This window comes from Heptranchias perlo, chromosome 6, assembly GCF_035084215.1.
Source record: "Heptranchias perlo isolate sHepPer1 chromosome 6, sHepPer1.hap1, whole genome shotgun sequence".
Lineage (NCBI taxonomy): Eukaryota > Metazoa > Chordata > Chondrichthyes > Hexanchiformes > Hexanchidae > Heptranchias > Heptranchias perlo.
Window position 1 is genome coordinate 22,215,032 of NC_090330.1, and position 21,863 is coordinate 22,236,894.

The 21,863-nt window shown below is 39.9% G+C and overlaps 2 protein-coding genes across 5 annotated transcripts in view; both read left to right on the plus strand.

Moving 5' to 3' along the window:
• The window catches only part of LOC137322470 (short transient receptor potential channel 4-like), a 43,309-nt gene extending 38,479 nt beyond the window's left edge, over window positions 1-4,830 (plus strand). The window contains exons 9-10 of the mRNA XM_067985390.1: window positions 2,656-2,745; window positions 4,066-4,830. Of these exons, the coding sequence (XP_067841491.1) occupies window positions 2,656-2,745; window positions 4,066-4,830 (855 nt within the window). The remainder of the gene's footprint in view (window positions 1-2,655; window positions 2,746-4,065) is intronic.
• Window positions 4,831-20,603: 15,773 nt separating this feature from the next.
• The window catches only part of LOC137322820 (periostin-like), a 77,292-nt gene continuing 76,032 nt past the window's right edge, over window positions 20,604-21,863 (plus strand). The window contains exons 1-2 of one of the 4 annotated variants that reach the window (XM_067985904.1): window positions 20,604-20,835; window positions 21,122-21,220. In XM_067985904.1, coding sequence (XP_067842005.1) covers window positions 20,717-20,835; window positions 21,122-21,220 — 218 coding nt within the window. In that variant the 5' untranslated portion in view covers window positions 20,604-20,716. The remainder of the gene's footprint in view (window positions 20,836-21,121; window positions 21,221-21,863) is intronic. The other 3 variants (XM_067985905.1, XM_067985906.1, XM_067985907.1) reach the window with 3 other exon arrangements.

Sequence of the window (21,863 nt, forward strand, 5' to 3'; positions counted from 1 at the left end):
ACCATTGAGCATGTTATAGCCAGAGCTTCTTCCAGCTGAAGCAATCTTTGCAGTCCCCCCTTTCCGGCCCAGAAAATTTGCACCTTAGCCAATGACAGCATCGCTCTTCCCCGCTCCTCGATCAGACTGAATCTGACAGTGCGCAACCTCTGACCTTGAGCAAACATATCCAGCCCATCAACAAGACAACCTACTTAGACCTCCACAATATGGCCTGCCTCCATCCCTACCTTGCCCACACCATTGATAAAATCATCATCCATGGTTTTGTCATTTCCAGGCTCAGCTTCTCTTACTTTCCCCTTGCTGATTTCCCAAGCTCCATCTTACACAAATTCTAACTCATCCACACCCCACATTCTATCCTGCACTAACTCCCGTTCCACTATCACCTCTGTACTCACCAACCTACAACGGTTTCATTGTCGCCAGTACATTGATTTCAAAGTCCACATTGTCTATAAAACCCCCCATGGCCTTGCCCCTTCCTACCTCTAAAATATTCTTCATGTTCTTTCATGCACCATAACTTTTGCAGAACTGGCCTTCTGTGATTACCCCATTCCGTCCACTCCACCATTGGTGGCAGAGCCTTCAATCATTGCACATTGGAACCCTCTGCCTTGCAACATATCTCTCAACTTTTACCAGTCCTCCTGAAAAACTACCTCGTCATCGACACCTCAGTCACCTCTCCCAACCCTCCTCAGATACTCCTGCTTGGTATCCGATCCTTCTTTATAATGCATCTTGGATGTTTTGCCACATTATAGCAACTGTATAAATGCAATTTGATGATGTAACATAAGGAACACTGTGATGTTATAGAAAAAGAATAACAGCAGAATCTTGACTTTCATATAGCAAAGCAATTTAAAAAGCTATTGGAATGCTGGGATATAGAGCCAGAACAATAAAGTGTACAGAAATTAGGCAAAGTTTCACAATCTACTCATCAGACCAGAGATTGAGAATTGTGTTCTGTTCTGATCACCATGCTACAAAAGATGTATTTGCATTGCAAAGAGTACAAAGAGCTCAGGTATAAAGGGGATGAACTATAAAGAAAAGTTACAGAAGCTCAAGCTGTACAATCTAGAAAGAAGGCAATTAATGGAGAAGCCTCTTTGAGCTTTACAAATTTTATACAACATACAGATAAGGTACACCCAGGATATTACTTCAAAGTTAGCCTGAAAAGTAGGACATAACATTTAAATGAGTGAGAAATAAATTTAAAACAGATATATTATGAAGAACTTTTTTACTGTGATGCGTGTTTGGAATAATGGGGAACGAAGGGCAAGACTGCCACTGCTACAATCTAAGCAGCAGGCTGTTAATTTGAACTCTTGTACTGGATTGTTGTATTACATCTGTTAACTGTAAAATAAGCTGCAAGTAATGAATGTGGACCAGAAGTAGGCAGTGAAGTTCCTTTAAAGTGACTTGGGAGATTAAAGCCTGCACTAGATCTCACATTTCTTGGGGTGACTGGGTGTGAGCCCAATGCCTGTGCTTCACCCATGCATGGAGCACACCCTGTTCATGCTAATCACAGGGAGCAGCAAATTGGCATTCTCTTCCCGACATGCCCGATGAGCACATTTCTTGTGCCGGTGCATGTTCTTTGATTTAGTAGAAATTTTGCACTCTTCATCGATTTTCAATCAGATCACCACTTTCCAGTTAGAATTTTTCAACAAACCCATAGGGGTTGACTTTGCAATGGTGGTGGGTTGGCAACGGTGGGAGGGTAAAGGTGCACATGGCAAACCCGCATGAACAAAACTTACTGTTTCCGACGCCATCGCATGTTGATTGCTGATGATTAACGTTTCTCTCAGGGTTTCACGCCCGGCAGCCAGCCTGATTGACCTGAGGATCGGGGGGTGAATGGAAGATCGGGGGGGAGAGGGGGACATTGGGAGGACATTGGGGGGGGGGGTGGTGAAGAGGGGGAGATCGGAGAAGGAGACATTGGACTTCGGAGCAGGGTGCAAAGGTGGGTTCATTTTGTGTTTTAACTTCCTTCTATGGTGTTTTTTGTAAATTATTTAGTTTCTTTCTCCCTAAACCGGCCCAACCAGGCGTGAATCAGAAGCGGTGGGCAAGCTGCCCAGGAAAGTTAAAAATCATTACAATTACTTCATCTATCACAGGTAAAGTGCCTTATGTACCTCAATGAGGTACATTTGACTCTTTAACTGTCATCCCGCCGGCTTTTATTGTCGGCGGGACTTCTGTTTTCGGATCGCCCGCCGCACACAGGTGGGTCCCTGGGAAGCTCGGAAGTCGGCAGGTTGGAGCCGGCTTCCGAACCTGAATGGGATTTCTGCGATTTTTGGAGCCCCTCCGCCCCCAACGCACCCACAATTGACCCCTAAAATTGAGCCCATAATTCCTCCCAGTCTCCTGTTCTTATACTAGATAGCATGTTTGCCATGTGTATGCACTAAATGAGTCATTTTCATTATAATGTAAATCCTATGTGCAAACATTTTATTAATGTGTTTAAAATGATGATTTTATATAAAGGTGTAGGCATATTAGCATAAAATTTTGTTCAAAAGTGCTAACAGTATGACATTAGATCTATTGCCTTATAATCAGTAAAATAATGTAATTCCTATTTTGCCTGTTTCTGTCTTTTAGGAAGTTATAAGAAATTTGGTGAAAAGATATGTTGCAGCAATGATCAGAGATGCCAAAACTGAAGAAGGGCTGACTGAAGAGAATTTTAAGGTAATTTTCTGACAGTTGTTTGCCAAATACTGTGCATAGAAAAAGAATTACAGTGACAGTTGCAATAATTTAATAGTTGGCAATGATAACAACAACAACAATTTACATTTATATGGCACCTTTAAAGTAGTAAAACATCCCAAGGTGCTTCACAGGAGCCTTGTCAAACAAAATTTGACACCAAGCTGCATAAGGAGATATTAGGACAGCTTGGTCAAAGACGTAGGTTTTAAGGAGCGTCTTATAGCAGGAGAGAGAGGTAGAGAGGCGGAGAGATGTAGGGAGGGAATTCCAGAGCTTAGAGCCTAGGCAGCTGAAGGCATGGCCGCCAATGGTGGAGCGATTAAAATCGGGGATGCACAAGAGGCAAGAATTGGAGGAGGGCAGAGATCGCAGAGGGTTGTAGGGCTGAAGGAGGTTACAGAGGATGGCAATTGAAAGGAAAATATTATGTGATAGGACCAGAAGGACACAGTTTGTAAAACCTCAATCCTTTTCTGAGTAGAGATACTTTAGTGCCAGTTCACAGATTGTCGAATTTCCAGTGTTGCCACTTGTTCTGCTTCTAACTAATCTGTAAGGGTAAGAAGAAGTTTGGGGCTTTTCACCTTGATCATCCTAAGTTATAAAGTAGGTGACCAGCACTGCATCAACCATTTATAATTATTTAAAATTGTCTATTCATCTGGGGAGAATGTATATAGATTATACCTGCAATACAACAGTCACTATGGTTCAATATATTAGGTGTAAAGAAACTGTAATCTAATTCTTTACAAAGATGTTTATTGGTTTGGTACACCTGGCACACAGAGGAAAATTCCACCTTCATTATATATGAACTCCAGCATCAGAGATCTCCCATACAAAAAATTCTCCTGGAAACAGGACTTTGACTTAATAATGCATTGGAATGTTCTGAACATTCAGCCGATTTTCCAGTTAATATTTTTGTTCATAAATAAGAGCTTTCTTTAATTGCAGTTACAAGACTGTTAGTTCTTTTGTGTTGAGGTTCCTTTGCTAGTTAGGTTATTTCACATTTAGCTATACTTGTTGTTAACTGCTAAAGTGGAATTTTATAATATTACTTGTGATTCAGCCCACAAAAACAAAAGTTGCATGCTGGCTACCCAGTATGGTTAAGCTACATGAAGCTTCCCTGATTATCATTGATTCTGGTAGCAAGATGTTAACAGAGAAGTATAATATTATTGGCGAATGAATATTTCCATATCATTTTGTTAAAATATTTGTGTATTGGCTGTGTTTTGACATCACTGAAAATTTTAAAATAAATTACTTTTATTGTGGTTATAGGAACTGAAACAGGATATTTCCAGCTTCCGGTATGAAGTCTTGGGTCTTCTGAAAGGAAACAAGCTTCCTGGTATACAGGCCGCTAGCTTTAGTACTGCAGTCAGAATATCAGATACAAATGAAGTATTTAAGACTGAAGATAGAGCAACTGAACAGATGACCGTTTCAACAATGAAAATAGCATGTGCAAATGAACAGAAGAACAAGTTAAGCTTTTATGATTTAACATCTTTAGTTTGTCCGAAGCCAATGTCTAAAATATCAGACACTCCAGCAGCAGGTAATACCTTAAGCAATGGTTCCACACCAAAAACAACTGACCTATCCAAGGAAAAGCAAAACAATAAAAGTATGGTTAAAGACTCTATCAAAAATTTAGGATTCTTTCGAAAAAGAACAAAACCATGCAATGCAGAGCAGAATTGTAATAGGATTTACACAGTTTCTGAGGAAATTACCCAAGAGGAAAGCCAACTGAAAAGCATAGAATTTCAGTGCTCTGACAGTGAAGGCATGAGAGATTTGGACCAAACTTTAGTCAATGACACTGACTCAGACATAAAAGACCTAAAAATGAGTAACGCATGGAAACCAGAAACAGAAGAAAAAATTCATGTATTTTCGCACAGACAGTCTCCAGATGGCATCACCAGTGCTCACTCATTGGAAACAACAAAGGATACTCTGGCAAATGATTCAGGGAATGAAGACAGTATGAATCAATGGACTGTGACACAGGGTGATTATGTGACAACTAGATTATAAAATTATTTATTTTGCAAATTGCTTTTGAGAATAATAATAAAGGAATTATATTAAGAAGATATGATAAATCCTTATATTAGCAATGCTTGTTTCTTTAAGTTATTGATTATTCTATCAGTGCTCATATATGTAGCCTTTGCTAATGACCTGAGTTCCTGAGTGAGTCTGTAGAACTCTGGAAAAATGTAATTGACAATCCATAATTTATATGGGTAAAAATCAGGGAGGAACAGTTAATATTTCCTAAGAAATATCGTAGCCATTGAAAGTGGAAGTCTACATGCTATCTGTAGTACCCTATCGTTTCAGTCTTGTTTCCATTGCTAAGCTCAACATATAAATGCAATGTAAAGCTTTATTAATTATTTTTAAAGTGATGCATATACACCACTTGTAAGATTGTAGATGGAGACAGTACTAGAAATGTTTAACTCTTTTGTTAATTTCTGAATATGTTTTGGCCCAGATACCAAATCAGGCGCACATTAGGAATGTGCAACATAGGTTTCGTTAACATCATTAGCATCCTAGAATTTTAACTAAAGGTCATAGTATAAAACTAAGCACAATCAATTTCCTTAAAAATATCACCATAGTTCAATATTTGTAATAGGAACATTAGGAACAGGAGTAGGCCATTCAGCCCTTCAGGCCTGCTCCGCCATTCAATTAGATCATGGCTGATCTGCACCTCAACTTCATTTTCCTGCCTTTGTTCCATATCCCTTGAAACCCTTACCTAAGAAAAATCCATCTATCTCAGTCTTGAAAGATCAAATTGTCCCTGCATTCACAGCCTTTAGCGGGAGAGAGTTCCAAATTTCTCCCTTTTTTGTGAAAAATTGCTTCCTGATTTTGCTCCTGAATGGCCAAGCGCCAATTTTAAGATTATGTCCCCTTGTTCTTTATCCCCCACCAGAGGAAATAGTTTCTCCATATCTACCCTATCAAATCCTTTTAACATTTTCAAAACCTCGAGCAAATCACCCCTCAATCTCCTGTGCTCAAGGGAATACAAGCCAAGTTTATGCAACCTGTCCTCATAATTTAACTCTCTAATAATATTCTTAAACACTATAAAGACTTGTTTTGAAACTGATATATTGTTTTCTAAAACATTAGTAAAAATCTAAAGGAAATAATGATTTATATATTTCCAGGCAAAAATATTAGCAGTTATGCATACGTCATTGTTAAAAATTAAGTGTCACAATGATGTATCACATTGAAGCACCAATGTGTTGAACCATGCAGTGATATCCTGTAGGTTCAATTCCCTACTCCACTGGACTCCGCTGTATTGCTGTTTGTGGGGCCAAGAAGACGGCAGGTGTCTCCCCACAAACTGTGAAGCAGACTTCAAGTGACATTCATCTCTGGTATATTCTCACAGCCAATCTTGGACTGGCAGTGGCAGGTTGTATAGAAGGAGGTCACGTATCTGGCCACACTTTGTGTACTGCCAAGGAGGCAAAGGGAACTTTTGGTGATAATAGGGTGATTTTGTACCCTCAAAAAAGTATGTTGAGAACATATAGCAGTTAAAAATTCAGTTTGTAAAAAATAACATGGTAGAAATATTTGGGGGGGGGGTGGAATTCGGAAGCATAGAGGCAATAATTTTGAGTGAGACCTATTTCCACCAGATTTCCGCTCCTTTCTGGCCCCAAAGACAATTTCTGATGGTGGTGAGGCCAACCCGCACCCCCACCCAACCCTCACCCTCCCATCATAACATCATTGTTGAGGTGCAACAGTCAGGATCCTGATCTCCCCATAGATGCTGCTAATCCACCTTCCAGTACAGCCAGTGACAAGTATGTATTCTTGCTGTACAGAGACATATGTGGGTCCCACAATGCCATGTTCGAATGACAATCAATCCAAGAGAAATTACTATTTGGATATGGTCAGATGAGCAGCATTGAAGGCGGATCTGCAAATCTTTTTACTTAGGCTAAGTTTTAAAAAAAACACAAAACATAATGACACTGACACACAAAAACCAGGCAAAACATTTATGGCAAAACATAAATGCCAAATGCATGCACCCAAAGGAGCAGATGGGCACCTGCTCAGAAATCCCTCTGACTGTGCAGGGTGGGTGCTCCAGGTTCAATGCTATTGGAGTGAATGCCAGCCCTTACGATCAAAATGTTCCTTTCCCTGCAATTTGGGATGAGGTTAACATAGGCAGAAGTCTCGTCCCACAGCATTTCTAGCTAAAACACTGAAGTAAGCAAAAATTCTAAAACCTTTTGATTCCTAATTCGAACTATGGCAGAACTACAGTGGTTTCCTGAATTCTGTGTAGAAAATCCAGTGTTTAAGTATCAGGTGCAGAAGAAGTGCCTCTATGAGGCAGTCTTACATCACTTTGGTTTCACACTAACTACAGTCCAACTGAGCAGACACTAGTCTCAAACCAGTACCAACTAGTATAACTGCATCCTAAATGTTTGGTTTGGTTGAAATTCTGATTAGGAAGTTTAAACTTAAAAATGCATTTATTTTCTCAATTATCACTAGCATTATCCCCAGTTGCTGCCTTCATTCAGTTCTTCCATCAGCTTGTTGAGCAACACAACTTGGTCAAAGTTGCTCCCCAAAGGCCATTAAGGAGCTGCACTTTACTATTCAGGATAGGTCTTCTTGCTGACTAACTTCTCCTGAAATTGAGATAGAAGGTTCTGCCACTATGAAGTCCTCCATCCAACAAATTAACCAAGAATTCTAAGAACTCATACATAGAGTGTAGTCAAGTATTAAACTAAACTCTCTAAACTTTATATTTTAACTGTCATATATAATTATTGCACTACTGCTGGCCTAGAACATTTTTTCTCTTTTCTGCACTGTCTCAATATTATAATAAATGATTTTTTGCAATGTATGATCAGCAGCTCAGCCACATGTTGGTTTACTGTGACAATCTTATAATAACTTTTTGATTTAAAGTACAGTATCTTTTATTCTTAAATCTAGATAACTGAAGCATCAAGGGGGAAAGTAGTTACCTCATGTTAAATCTTGAATAGTGCAGAACTTTATGCACAGAGATACCTTGGCTCTGAAGTTACTCCATAGGGTAAGCAGTGGACAAATGCCAATGCACTCGTCTGATGTCCCTGTCTCCAGAATCTTAATGGACACATTAACCATTTTTAAATAAATGGGTTAACTCCTCTATTAACATAGCACAGAGAAGAATTCCAGATTAACATACTAAGTGCTCGCCCACAAGTATCCCACGGCCTATCTTTTAATTTGTTTCTCCACTATGTCAGTCTCCTTCATACTTGGTAGTTAAAACAATAAAATGCATGTTTGCATTTGGCAAAGATTAGGTACACATTGCTTCTTATGAAAGTACTAAATACTGCATACTTAAATGCATGTCTTTCTGAAATGAAAATGCATTCTGCACACATGAAGCCAATCTTTCAAATACTATAAATGATAACAGATATCGGCCCTTTGGCAACTCCCACAAGAAGGTCTGCATTCTCTCTTTTATCGACATTAAAAAGTGCCTTAAATTCTACCCTCTGTTGTGTACCTTGTTGTAAGATTCCAACTTGACATTTGCTGTAAACATTGAGGACTTTTTAAAATGCAATCTGTAATGATCGTGTTGGCTTACTGTTTGATTCCAGAGTTTAGATTTTGTTTATCCCCTATATCACCAGTGCTAATGCTGTCTGTCTACCATCTCTCTATAAACATTTACTTGTCACTTCAATAATTTACTTTTTATTAGATTTTAATCAAACCGCATTAGTGACTTTTATTTATCAGACTGGTTTCTAATAAAAACAGACACGTTGAGAACTTTCTGTATATTCTACTTAAAAACTACTTGCATTTAAATAGCACCTTCTCACGTCTCTCGGAAATATCCCAAAGTGCTTCATATACAATTAATTATTTTGAAGTGCAGTGATTCTTGTTATGTAAGCAAACATCTATACTTTCTAAACATTGCTGTGTTAGATCAATAACTTAAAAAACACCAAGCTTAATTTGGGTTCTTTTGAATTGTTTGGCTGTAGCTCTGAACACTAATTTGTTGTCTGAATCACTAAAAAAAAATGTTTTGTTTTGAAAAATGCTAATATTACTCAAAATTTCATGTGCATTGCCCAAGTTGTGATGAATACTGAATTGCCACTTCATAACCTTCATACTCTTTATTGTATTTTACCATATATATTATTCCTCTCGTCAAACTCTGGATCACATCTGACATTGGGAACGTCAAACTGTATATTTGTAAACATTGACATCATCACAGTATATTAAACCATTATGTTCATCAAACTTGATACATGATTTCCGCTGATTTTCTCTCATTAGACTTGGTTCTTTTTGAAAATAAGTTTGCTAAGCACATGCCTTTGTGAACACTAAAGCACCATGCTTAACAGAGAAGTTCTAAATTCATTGCAACAGTCAAATGATAATACCATAATATATATTTTTACTAACACTTTGCTCTATGTTTGGAGAAAGTTACTTTGATGTACAACTATGATTTGATTGTTGTTACACTTTAGAAAGCTATTTTAAGAACTATAGTTAGCTTTTGTTTTCCTTGGAAGCAATAAAACTAGTCTCCTGAGACATTTTGCAACACCTTTAGTCATGTGGCCTAATTATATTGTGATACTGAAAAAGCACAGCCCTTGTTTGACATGCAATTGTTTACAAATGTTGCAGTTTGGTAGAAGTATTATGTTGATGTTGCTTTTACACTTAATGTACTTTTGAAAGCCAAAAAAGACAAACTCATGTTTAAATTTTGCAATGTTAGATTTTTGGCTTGTAATAACTGGGCAAAGGGAGTAATTACCTCTTGTTGAAGTTTGAAGAGAGAAATAGCTTATTTCATTGAATCTCAAAAATTACAGCACAGATGGAGGCCATTCAGTCCATTGTGCCTGTACTGGTGCTAGCTCTTCAACTCCAGATATTTACTTTAACCCCGTTTGCCTTCCTTTCCCTGCTTTGCCTTTAAATACTTCCTTTTGCAAAGTATACAGGAAAAGCTGTGGGTAAGCCCACAGCCAGTTAAACATTGGGAAGACCAATGCCATCGTCTTGCAACCTTGGTAGCTTATTTGACCCCGAGTAGAGCTTCCAATTCCATCACAAAGACCGCCTAATTCCACCACCACCCCTGCTTCAGCCTGTCTGTTGCTAAAACCCACATCCGTGCCTTCATCACCTCCAGACTCAACTATTCCAATGCTCTCCTGGTCAACATTGTATCCTCCACCCTCCATAGCTTTCAACTTATCCAAAATTCTGTTATCTCGCACCAAGTCCTGTTCACCCATCCCCTGTTCTTGCTGGCCTACATTGGCTTCCAGTCCCACAACCCCTCCAATTGGCAGTAAATTGGCCCTCATATCCTCTTCTTGGCATGTTGTAATGCTGTCCTATGGGGAGGGTGCCTGGAGTGGCTAACAGGGCCTCCACCTTTAGCCCATGTGCCAGTGAAACCCTCAGCCATTCCTTTGTCACCTCCAGACTTGACTGCTTGACTGTTCCTCTTCTAGTTGGCCTGCCACCCTCCACCCTCTGTAAACTTCAGCTCATCTAAAACTCTGCTGCCCATATCCTATCCTGCACTGCCCCCCCCCCCCCCAGTTTCCCCTGGCCTCACTAACCTACATTGGTCCTTGGTTCCCCAAAGATTCAAATTTAAAATTCTCATCCTCATGTTGAAATCCCTTCATGGCCTCTCCCCTCTACAACCACGCCCAAGCTCGTTGTTTCTCTAACTCCAGGCTATTTGGGCATCTTCTGTCCTTTTGCCCCAACATTGGTGGCCATGCTTTGCACGGGAATTCCCTCCCTATACCCCTCGACCTGTCCTCCTCCCTGTCCGCCTTTAAGATCCTCCTTAAACCCCCCCAACCACTTGGATTTGCTTGACTTCTTTGTCACTCAAAATATCTTTGCAAAGACATTTGGAATGTCTTTGAAACATACACTAAAATATTTATCCATCAGCCCTTAAAGGGCTGCTAACATATAATATGCTAATATCCCCATCCCTGGTAAAGTCCCATTGCCAGGCCACATTGGAGCGTCACACTATGTAATTGATGCTGACTCTGCAAAATCAGGTGAGGTCAGCATACTAAGGTTCAGATGGGTGCTAATAATGCATTGCCCAACTAACACCTGTGGGGGTTAAAAATAACCTTTTTTAAAAAAACATACAAGATATATAACACAATTTTGACCTGCTGAATTTACAACTAAATAATGTCCCAGGCCCCATGTGTAATGGAAGTCAATATACACTGGATGGCAGTAGACAAACATTACAATGAGGAACAATCTCCATGAAATACTTGAAAAAATATAAATTTAACTAGGTTGTGAGTGCTGGTGATGTCCCAGTATGCACAGCCTGTGTGAGAGGATCTCCACCAGTAGCACAGATTCATAAGATTAGCTCTTCGGAGTTTAAATCTTCTTTGAATGGTAAACACATTAAAGTAATATTCCTCTGTTCACTGTTTTAACAAAGATCTCAATCCATATAAATAATTACGTCATTAAAATAGAAAACACAAGAATTTCACCCAATCCATTAAACAATTAATTAAAAATAGTGCACAGAGGAATATGAATTTCTACCTACATGCCTAATCATTACTAATATTACACTTTTTCACTGAGTAACACAGGATTATTATATTTTGGGTTTGAGCCGTTAACTTGATTAGCTAAAATGTAACATAGCATCATGGTAAGTTTTATTAGTACCTTCATAACCAACAACCGATATTGTGTGTAACTGACAGGTCATTGCTGCTAACCATTGTTCCATAAAGTAATACTAACCTTGCAAATTCTCTTTGTTTCTCTTACAATGCCATTAGAAAATACTATTTAAATAAATATAAATTCAAATTGGATTTACCTGCTCATGACTTTAGGACCACGTGAGATTAATTAGCTAATCAGAATTACTCCATACTAATGAATAATTGATGATGTTGCAAGATGTACCTGACTGAGGTAATTTTGTACTTTTTTCCCTTGTTTCTGAGCATTACTGTATTTTGAATAAGGCTCTGGTTACAGTTTTTTTTCAGAATTATATCCACAGTCCTACCTACAACTCTGCAACTGTTGCGAGTATGTCAAAAACATAACTGATCGCTATAATAAAGGTGTCAGATTTTTATATTCGTAAAAACCCTTTGTAATAAAATCTTACCTGTGAGACATCAGCCTGCAGTAAAGAGGTACTTTATAGAGTCATAGAGTTATACAGCACGGATAGAGGCCCTTCGGCCCATCGTGTCCGCGCCGGCCATCAGCCCTGTCTACTCTAATCCCATATTCCAGCATTTGGTCCGTAGCCTTGTATGCTATGGCATTTCAAGTGCTCATCCAAATGCTTCTTGAATGTTGTGAGGGTTCCTGCCTCCACAACCCTTTCAGGCAGTGAGTTCCAGACTCCAACCACCCTCTGGGTGAAAAAGTTCTTTCTCAAATCCCCTCTAAACCTCCCGCCTTTTACCTTGAATCTATGTCCCCTTGTTATAGTACCCTCAACGAAGGGAAAAAGCTCCTTAGTATCCATCCTATCTGTGCCCCTCATAATTTTGTACACCTCAATCATGTCCCCCCTCAGCCTCCTCTGCTCCAAGGAAAACAAACCCAATCTTCCCAGTCTCTCTTCATAGCTGAAGCGCTCCAGCCCTGGTAACATCCTGGTGAATCTCCTCTGCACCCTCTCCAAAGCGATCACATCCTTCCTGTAGTGTGGCGACCAGAATTGCACACAGTACTCCAGCTGTGGCCTAACCAGTGTTTTATGAACAAACATAGAAGAAGAAGAGCAGAAAAAAGATCATCAGGCCCACCCCATCCAGATGCATTGCAACCACACACACCATTGACATACCCCTTAACCATGGAATAGAGTGAGACTTTGGCTTAGTGGAAGTATTCCCATCTCTGAGTCAAAAAGTGAAAGTGTTCATAACCCTGCTCCAGACAGTCATAAAGAGCAGAGACTGGAGCTCCAACTCTAAATTCTGGGTTGACATCCAGCAGGATACTCATGTTTGGTGGGTGCAGATGGCCTTTCCCCTCTTTCCCCCCGCCCCCCCCCTCATCATATAGGCTGTGAGAGCTCATAAATCCCTGCTACTGTATAGGACTAACGTGTAAAGATGGGTATAGACACGCCAGGAGCATTGACATCACAGACTGTAAATCAGCTTGTGAATCCTTCTACTACTTTACACTATTCTCTCCAGTGAATCCATACCCCCCACATATTCAGGTAATCTGTTCTGGAGGGAACTGAGTCTCTGCGAAAAGAAATACGGACTGATATTTTCCCTAACTCTTTAGCCCCAATTTTAACTCAGGCGTGTTCGGGGCGAGCAGGGTAGTTGGTTATCCCCCACGAAGAGTTGAACGCCTGAGGGCCCCTGAGTTTAATACCGGGCCTCAATAGAATATCGTGGGCGGGCTCTCCTCCTGACTGCCTGTAGAATCGGGCAGCCCGCCCCCTGCTGTTCACAATTTCCAGCATGACTCCTGACTGTACTTAAAGCAAGGATGCACCTCTTAAAGAGAAGTTGTATTCCCCACTTTTATTTCCTGTGTTGAAACTGGTGGAAATTGTTGGATGCTGTTGGATAAAGTTGGAAAACGCTTTCTGGTAGCAAGAGTGAGCAAAACCACTACCCCATAATTCTCTGAAGCGTCCCTAGAGGTTTAAATTGAGGAAGTGATGGAGGGAGGGAGCAACCCAGAAAGCCACAAGGGTGTCCCTAGGCCAGGACAAACAGAGGTGGCTGAAAAGGTCATTGTCTCCAGCATCACACCGAGGACCTGGCTTCGGTATAGGAAGAGCTTCCATGACCTCACAAGAGCAGTAAGGGTGAGTACAACTCTTCATCTCTCAACAGCACCTGACAACACTCCTTTCACCCTCTCCCCCAACATTCTCAACAATTCTCTCCCCTCATTCAAAGGATGTATCGCAACACCTCTCCCTCTCATTACAAGCACATTCACCTCTTCCTTTCCTCTCTTCACACCACACACTGGCACCATTCTCTTCTCACACACTACTGCTTGCACAACCACCAACTCCTCCAACCATTCCTTCCTCACTAACATTACACACATTTTCCTTTACAATCAGCACCTCACCATCCTCATTTCCATCTTACTGCTTCTCCACCTCTCAACAAATCCGCTATGTGCACAAGCCCCACACATATCCGCTTACTTTTCCAACACCACTCACTAACTCTCACCCCCTCTTTCTGCAGGAAAAAACAGTGCACAATGTGATGTAGAGGGACAAGACCAGGGAGGAGTACCTGTAACATTATTTCCCTCACCCAAGCTGAGCATGTTCACACGGTTTGTAGCTTTGGTGGAAGCTCAAAAGGCAGTCATGCAGTTTCTGCGTCCCAATGTTGAGAGACAGGTGTCTATCTTGGACACTAGGACAGAGTGGTGTCCACCCTCGACAGATTGGTGGATCAAGTAGACGGGTTTTGAAGGAACCACTCAGCTTCTGCAGGCTGCTCTCCCGTAGATCAGTGAAAGTAATGAGCCCCAGCACTATGGGAGTGGCAGTGGAGCAATGGGAGCAGCATGTGTTGCCCTCTCCAAGGGTGTCAGCACGTCTGCTCCTTCCCCACCCCCTCCCCAACCAATATTCATCATGGTGCCAGCAAGTCAGCTGGGCCAGCAATCTTTTTTTATTCATTCATGGGATGTGGGCGTCGCTGGCTAGGCCAGCATTAATTGCCCATCCCTAATAATCTGCCCCGGCAGCAGCCGAAGTGCAGCAGTCTGCAGCCGGGTCTTCACAGGCTCGAACACCCAGAAGTCATCGGCCACGACCACCTGAAGGGTCCCAACATGATGAACACCAGCTTTCCACCAGCTTTGTTGAGGTCACTGGGGGAGCACCACATAGGAGTAATAGACATAGGAAATCTTATTTTAAGAAAAGCACCATGGGTTGAGCACTTGGGTGAAAGATAAATTCGAGGCAATTACTATGTTTGGTATTAAATTCATCACTTTTATTACATTTACCAGCAGCGCCCGGGAAATCCATGCCCCATTCCGGGAGTCTCCGGGGCAATCTGGCAACCCTAATTAAATGCCATCTGCCAAACATGGGCCCAATCCCCTAACTTGTCTCGATTGGTCTACAACTTATTGATTCGATCTAAGTTACTCAACCCTGCATGCATTTTTGTGGCATCTGTGATTTTAAGAACTGTACCATTCATATCCTCAACTAAGTCATTAATGAAAGTGATAAACAGCAGCTGTTTCACCCAGGAGCCCTGTGGAACAAACACCACTTAGATGCACTCCCATTAATGACAATTTTCTATCTACAAGATCTTATCTATCCAGCACATAATATCTGTCCTAAATTCCCATATGACCTAATTTTATCCAATAACCTCCTATGCGGTACTTTATTGAACACTTTCGGGAAATCAAGGTACGTAACATCAATAGGGGTACCTGGTCACTTCCTCAAAGAATTCTACCTGGTTAGTGGGGTAGAAGTTATATTTCCTGAAGCCATGCGGATAATCGCTAATAGTTTCCAAATGATCAAAACTCACACCCTGTGTAATGATTCCTAACAGTTTTTGTACAACCAGTGACAAATTCCCCGTCCTATAATTCCCAGGGTCCTATCTCTTTTTTTACTTGAACATTAGACAGGAAGCGCAAAGGCACATACACAAAAGCCATACTGATTCACCTTGTGGAGTTTGACAGGAACTGACTGTCTTAGGACTATCTTGATTAGATCATGTTAATTGAGTCCAGCACTTGTCTGTGTTTGGTCATTGTTCATCCAGACACTTACATATGCTAATAATTAACTGCATTAGCTAGGCTGGCTTTTCCCTTGTGTACTTCATGCACAGCCAAATGAATAGATGCCATTCTCCCAGCATGCAGTTGCAGAAGCCATTTTAAGTTTGGTATCTTCCTTACAAGAAGCTATGTTAAGGTAAAACATGCAGTACAGCGTGAAAGGCCATAAACTACAGATAAAAACACTCCATTTTTGTCACAGGGTGTAGCTATAATCCTTTGTCTAGAAAGATTTGGATAACCATTGATGGAGTCAGTGTTTGATCTTTGGATTCAAGAGCACGAATACCAAAACTTTCCTCTCTACTCAAATCGAAGAGGAATCCCAGGAAAAAAAACATTCTCGCTCCTATTAAAAACATATGCAATTTTACACTCACCGCTGGAAATATTTTCCAAAGAATGTGAGAACATGTTTTTATTTTTCACGTAAAATACAAAGAAACAAAGACATTTCTCATAAAATATAATTATGTAACCACTGAAGAAACTAAGAAGGCCATAACTTTTTTTTATGTTAAATTATATGATTATGTACCAGACTATGTATTGCTAATATACAAAGCATGTAGGGTGATTTTCTGACTAGCAAAATATCTATACCAATTTACCACCGTGCTATGTGCAAAATAGTAATCTAGCTGTTACATTATAGCTGAGTGGTACTAGCGTCAGTTTGCAAATTCTGACATTGGTTTAAAATACTGGTAAACATCAACGTAGCCAGTTATTGAGGATGGATACAATTAACTTTAGTCCCATTGTAAATTCTGAATAGGTACTTGATGTACCCTATTGGATTTTGGACCAGATCTTAATCCACATAACAGATTAAAGTCAGTACAATGCAGGGCTTTATTTAAGAATGAGTCAGTTAAAATTGATGGGTGTAGAGACAATTACCAAAACTGATGAATTACATTCAAGATAATGTGCATTGCAATAAATGCCATGATCTCTCTTTGCATCACATTTTATGTACGTGCATTATTAGGAATGCAAATACTGGAAACGGTTGCAAGTCCATTTTCATGGAGGAAATAATTTTCTGTGTTGCAGATACCGTGGTCTAGATTTCTCGTTATTGCGGCATCCCAGCAGATTTTTGGAAGGTAGGCATTCTGCCCATTGCAAGAATGCACTTTTAACACTAGCTGATTTTCTGGGTTCAGGCCCCTGCATGTTTTAAGTCAGGTCTCTGGTGGAGTCTGTAGAAAGCCTTGGAGGCCACAACAGTATAAGTGTGGTTTGACAGTCTCAATACTGCTTCAAAAACGACACCATAGTGTATGCAATTGATTATCCTGCAATCAATTGCTTAGTTCTTAGTCCTTGAGCTTTTAAATTCTCCCTTCCACCGCATAGAAGTTAACAAGCCACAAGCTAACAATACATTTTTGGCATTATTGCCTTGTATGACTTTTCCACCTACATCAAGGAAAGTTTGCAGCCAGACTTGAAAACTTAGGTTCCTGTTTGCATACTAGCATTGAAGTTGTATTTGTTTTATTATTTTAATTTTTTAAAAATTGTTCTTGAGTTGTGGGTGATGTGGGCAAAGCCACATTTATTGCCCATCTCTAGTTGTATGGCAATGGACCTTTTCCTTGAAAATTCAATATCTAATATCATTGTGAAAATACATTGACTAGTAGAACTGAGTCCTACTAGTCAATGTATTTTCACAATGATATTAGATATTGAATTCCAGGACGTTGATCCAGTGACAATGAAAGAACAATTATATATGTCCAAGTCAGGATGATGTGTGATTTGGAGATGAACTAAATCCATGCAGGCTCCGGGCTCAACCATATCCTCCACCTTGGACAGCCTGGGAGTGTTAATGAATACGGACTTCACTCAGATCACAGGTCCGGATTCTGTTCTCCTGAAAATGAGTAGGAGTGCTGAGCCGCAGCCAGGTAGCATGTGCAATCATACAATGGAAAAGGAACATGATGCCATCTCTTATGATGACAACACTTCTTTATCCTTTCAATCCCCTTGTTCCTGCCTGTTTCAGATGGGAGCTCTAGCCACCAGGAATTATGTGCAGAATATCACAGCAGTTGCAAAATCAGAAATAAATGGTCAGGAGAAATAGACTATTTTCCTCCCACAACTGCCTCTTTTCTGAGCGAAAATGAGATGATACGGAGAGCAAAATTGCATCTTGTGTTTCTTTGTCTTTATTACTATCTCTATCTATTTCTGTCTGGCTCTTTGTCTGTCAATTTCTCTATCGCTGACTGTTGGTCTATCTCTGTTTTTTTCTCTTCATTGCTCTGTCATTCTCTTCATTTCTTGGTCGTTCTGTCAGTAAATAAAGAACTCAAAGTTTCTCTGTCAAAACTTAGCTCAGAAAGTTCCAAAGTTCGCGCTTTACCTCGTTTTGAAGGTTTTGAGAAAAACAAACTCTTAATTACTATTTATAATGTGCCTTAGCTTATGTTTTAATTTATATTGTAGAATTTCTGATGCGTACTGGATGTTTGCTCCATAGTGCACACATTCGGACTGCATTATGCTTGGAATTGTAAGCACTGCTCCTTGTTAATTCTTTTCAGTTGCCCATGATAATTCTGGCAAACCTATAAGCTCAAGCATTAGACTCTCAGAGAGCTTTAGACCACTGATGAAAAACATTGCTCCACAAATTTCAAATACAGAAAATGCTATTGAATAGGTAAGTTTAATAATTTTTGAAAAAATCACATGTATTATGTTACAAATCATATTTCCAGTACTGTACTAAGGTTCTCAGTTAGTAGGAGTCGAAGATGGTGGCCAAGAAGATTTTTTAAAAATGTACTGAGCGATTTGATTGGTTTGCCTTCTTCTTTTATTGGTGGCTGTATTTTGAACTTTATGATTGGTGGTTTTCATTCTTGCTTGCTACTTACTAATTGGTATGTTTTCTACCTCTTCAGTTGTGATTTGTTGTAACTTATGAATATAAAATTTGAGCCAATGAGTTGCTAGACTGACACAAAAATTTGAATATATTCATGTGTGACACCTGAAGTGTGACGTTTGAAATGTGACAGACAAAATGTGTTCTAGATGCACCGTTTTAATATTTCATCGTAGATATTAGCAGAGCAGAAAATGCCTTCTCACTCACTGTGGTAGTGGATTTGAATAATTCAGATTAGCTTGTGATTGGATGTTCTAGCTCCTTGTAGCAGTTGAAATGCTGTTTCCCTGAATTTGCAACAATAGCTCCCTGGCAGCAAGTGCACTTACCGCTTAATACCTCTTATGTTATAAAATTGTTACAGTACTTTTTTCCACATGTCTGCTCTAAGAAGTTTTAATTGAAACTAATCTCTTAATCTTTTAAAATGTGGATTTTTATTGGAAACAGCAATACAACCAGATTTACAACTACAGTGCAAAGTAAATTGTTGCCTGGGAACAAGTTTTAGCATCCCTCCATGGCCTCGCCCCTCCCTATCTCTGTAGCCTCCTGCAGCCCAACAGCCCTCCGCCATCTCTGCGCTCTTCCAATTCTTGCCTCTTGCACATCCCCGATTTAAATCCCTCTACCATTGGTGGCTGTGCCTTCAGCTGCCCAGGCCCTAAGCTCTGGAATTCCCTCCCTAAGCCTCTCCGCCCCTCTACCTCTCTCGGCTTCTTTAAGACGCTCCTTAAAATCTACCTGTTTGACCAAGCCCTGTCCTAATATCTCCTTATGTGGCTCGGTGTCAAATTGTGTCTGATAATCGCTCCTATGAAGTGCCTTGGGACGTTTTACTAGCTTAAAGGCGCTATATAAATGCAAGTAGTTGTTGTTGTTGCAGTTTTTAGCCAGTAGAGGGAGGCAGATTCAAACTTTGGAGATGGAGCTGCGTCTTGCCATCAGGGAGTAAAATTGAAGGATCCCAGAGTTACAACCAAGTTTAGACTGTGACAAGGTAAATAATGAAATTCCTGTAACATACTTAAATAATGATTGGAAATACGATCTAAACTTGCACTTGTTTAGTATCTTTAATGTAATAAAACTTCCAAAATGCTTCGCAGAGGTGATAAATACTTTTGAAAATGCAAAATAAAATGTCACATCTGTATAACGAACAATACACACGCAGAAATGTGCACATCCCGTCCGTTTTTACTCCAATATATCTTACTTTTACATTCATAATAACTTTAACCCCGAGAGTGCTGCTGGGTGAAGAGTGCAAAAAGAACCATTCCAAAGCACTGACATTCTTCGCATTGTATTATTTGGATATTCATTTGGTGATTTTTGTTTATTTTCACTACTAGATTTATATTCAATTTCATTGGTTAAAAATGGGAACAGATACTTTCACATACGGAGCCCGTAATAAAGTATCGAGTTCCTGAAATTAATCAACATTCGTTAATGAAGTAAAATAGAAGGGAAAACAGCTAGACTGTGGGTTTGGATACATGAACTGCAGTCTGCTGAAGAAAATGCACTGGCTTCAAATCTAACAAATGACTAGAGATCGGTTAGACTCAAACAGGTCAGCGTTCACAAACAGAAGGGAAACATAAATCCTCACACATTTTTCAGCATCTCTGAAGGTAACACGTTTATGTAATTATAGTTTTGCCAAACTGAATCCGGATAAGTACACAGTTGACGGATCAATTTACACTTAGATTAGGGATTTACAAATAAAAGGTGTGAATTTTGTGGCTGGGTTGTTTAACTAGGATGATTGCATTTATTTTAACGAGAGTGGGACACTTTCAGTAACTTTCATCGATCCGATTGTAGTTGGGCGGGAGTTTGGCACTGCAGGCTACATATTGTTCCTTGGGATGTGATCGAGTGAGGTTGCTCCCTAATCTCGCCGTTCTCAGGGTGGGTGTAGTGGTATGTCTGTCTGGGCTGGTCCTCCTCCGGGCTCAGCTGTTGTATAAAAGCTGCTTGCTGCCTGTTTCTCCTGCCCAGTCCCATTTCAGTGCAGCGAAGGTGACACAGCGATCAAAGATGAAGCTCTTGTTTTTAAGTACCTTCAGCCTCTTTGTTTTAACATCCTTTGACCAAGCCGAGTCATCTTACTATGACAAAATCGTGTCCCACAGTCGAATCAGAGCAAAGGATCAGGGGTAAGAAAATATATTTAATTTTCATCTGAAAATTTAAAAAAATCCACAAAACCATTAAAATGTATATTCAGAATATATGTATAATAACAATCTACTTGCAGCAACAGAACTTACAAACTTTAAAATGAACTTTTAGAGACATTTATTTATGTTAAAACTTTAAGACTAATTTAGTAAGTCACTTAACATGCCTCCTGCACACCATCCCATTGATTCTCTAATGGTTACATTATTATAATGTTTAAATCGCTCTGTTCACTTATCGCTTTTTTGTTTCTGTTTGCAGACCTAACGTATGCGCCCTTCAGCAGGTGGCCGGGACTAAAAAGAAATACTTCAGCACTTGTAGAAACTGGTATCGAAAGTCCATTTGTGGCAAAAAAGCGTAAGTTTAATGCAGCCTTTCATTCAAATAACTCAGAACCGTCGCGCTGAAATATAATCGACTTACTCCGGTGACTTGCAATCCGCTATTTGAAACTCTGTAACCAGCTGCAAACGGTCTGATTCACAGAATCAGCTGTTACGGTTCCAAATTTGGGGAGACAGATGGAATCGATATTAGTTGAACTTATTCGGTCAAAATCTATTGCATTAAACTTCGAGCATTAAAAAGTTTATTTTCTTGATTCCAGAACAGGTCAGTTTCACCTTTTAAGTCGAGGGGGCGCCAAGATTCTGTAATTTGGAAATCTAGTTGAATTTCACTGCATTTAAAAACAGTTACAGATTGGGAAACGGATGTGACCCGAATTAAAATGAGTTGAACCCAGATATTCCAATAACTTTTATATTTTTGTAAATTTAAATATCTAATTACCCTGTTATTCTTCAAATGTGGTTACAAAATCATATTTCTTCGGAGCTGCTCCCGCTTCGCTGCCATCACCTCACTGGAGATGGGAGAGAAGCTCTGTTTGCGCAGGTAAACGAGGTTTCCACTGCACTTCCAGCAAAGTTACAAGCTGTGGAGTAAGGCAGCTCTGAAGAAATTCCCAGACGTAGTGACTGGCATTAAACAACTTACA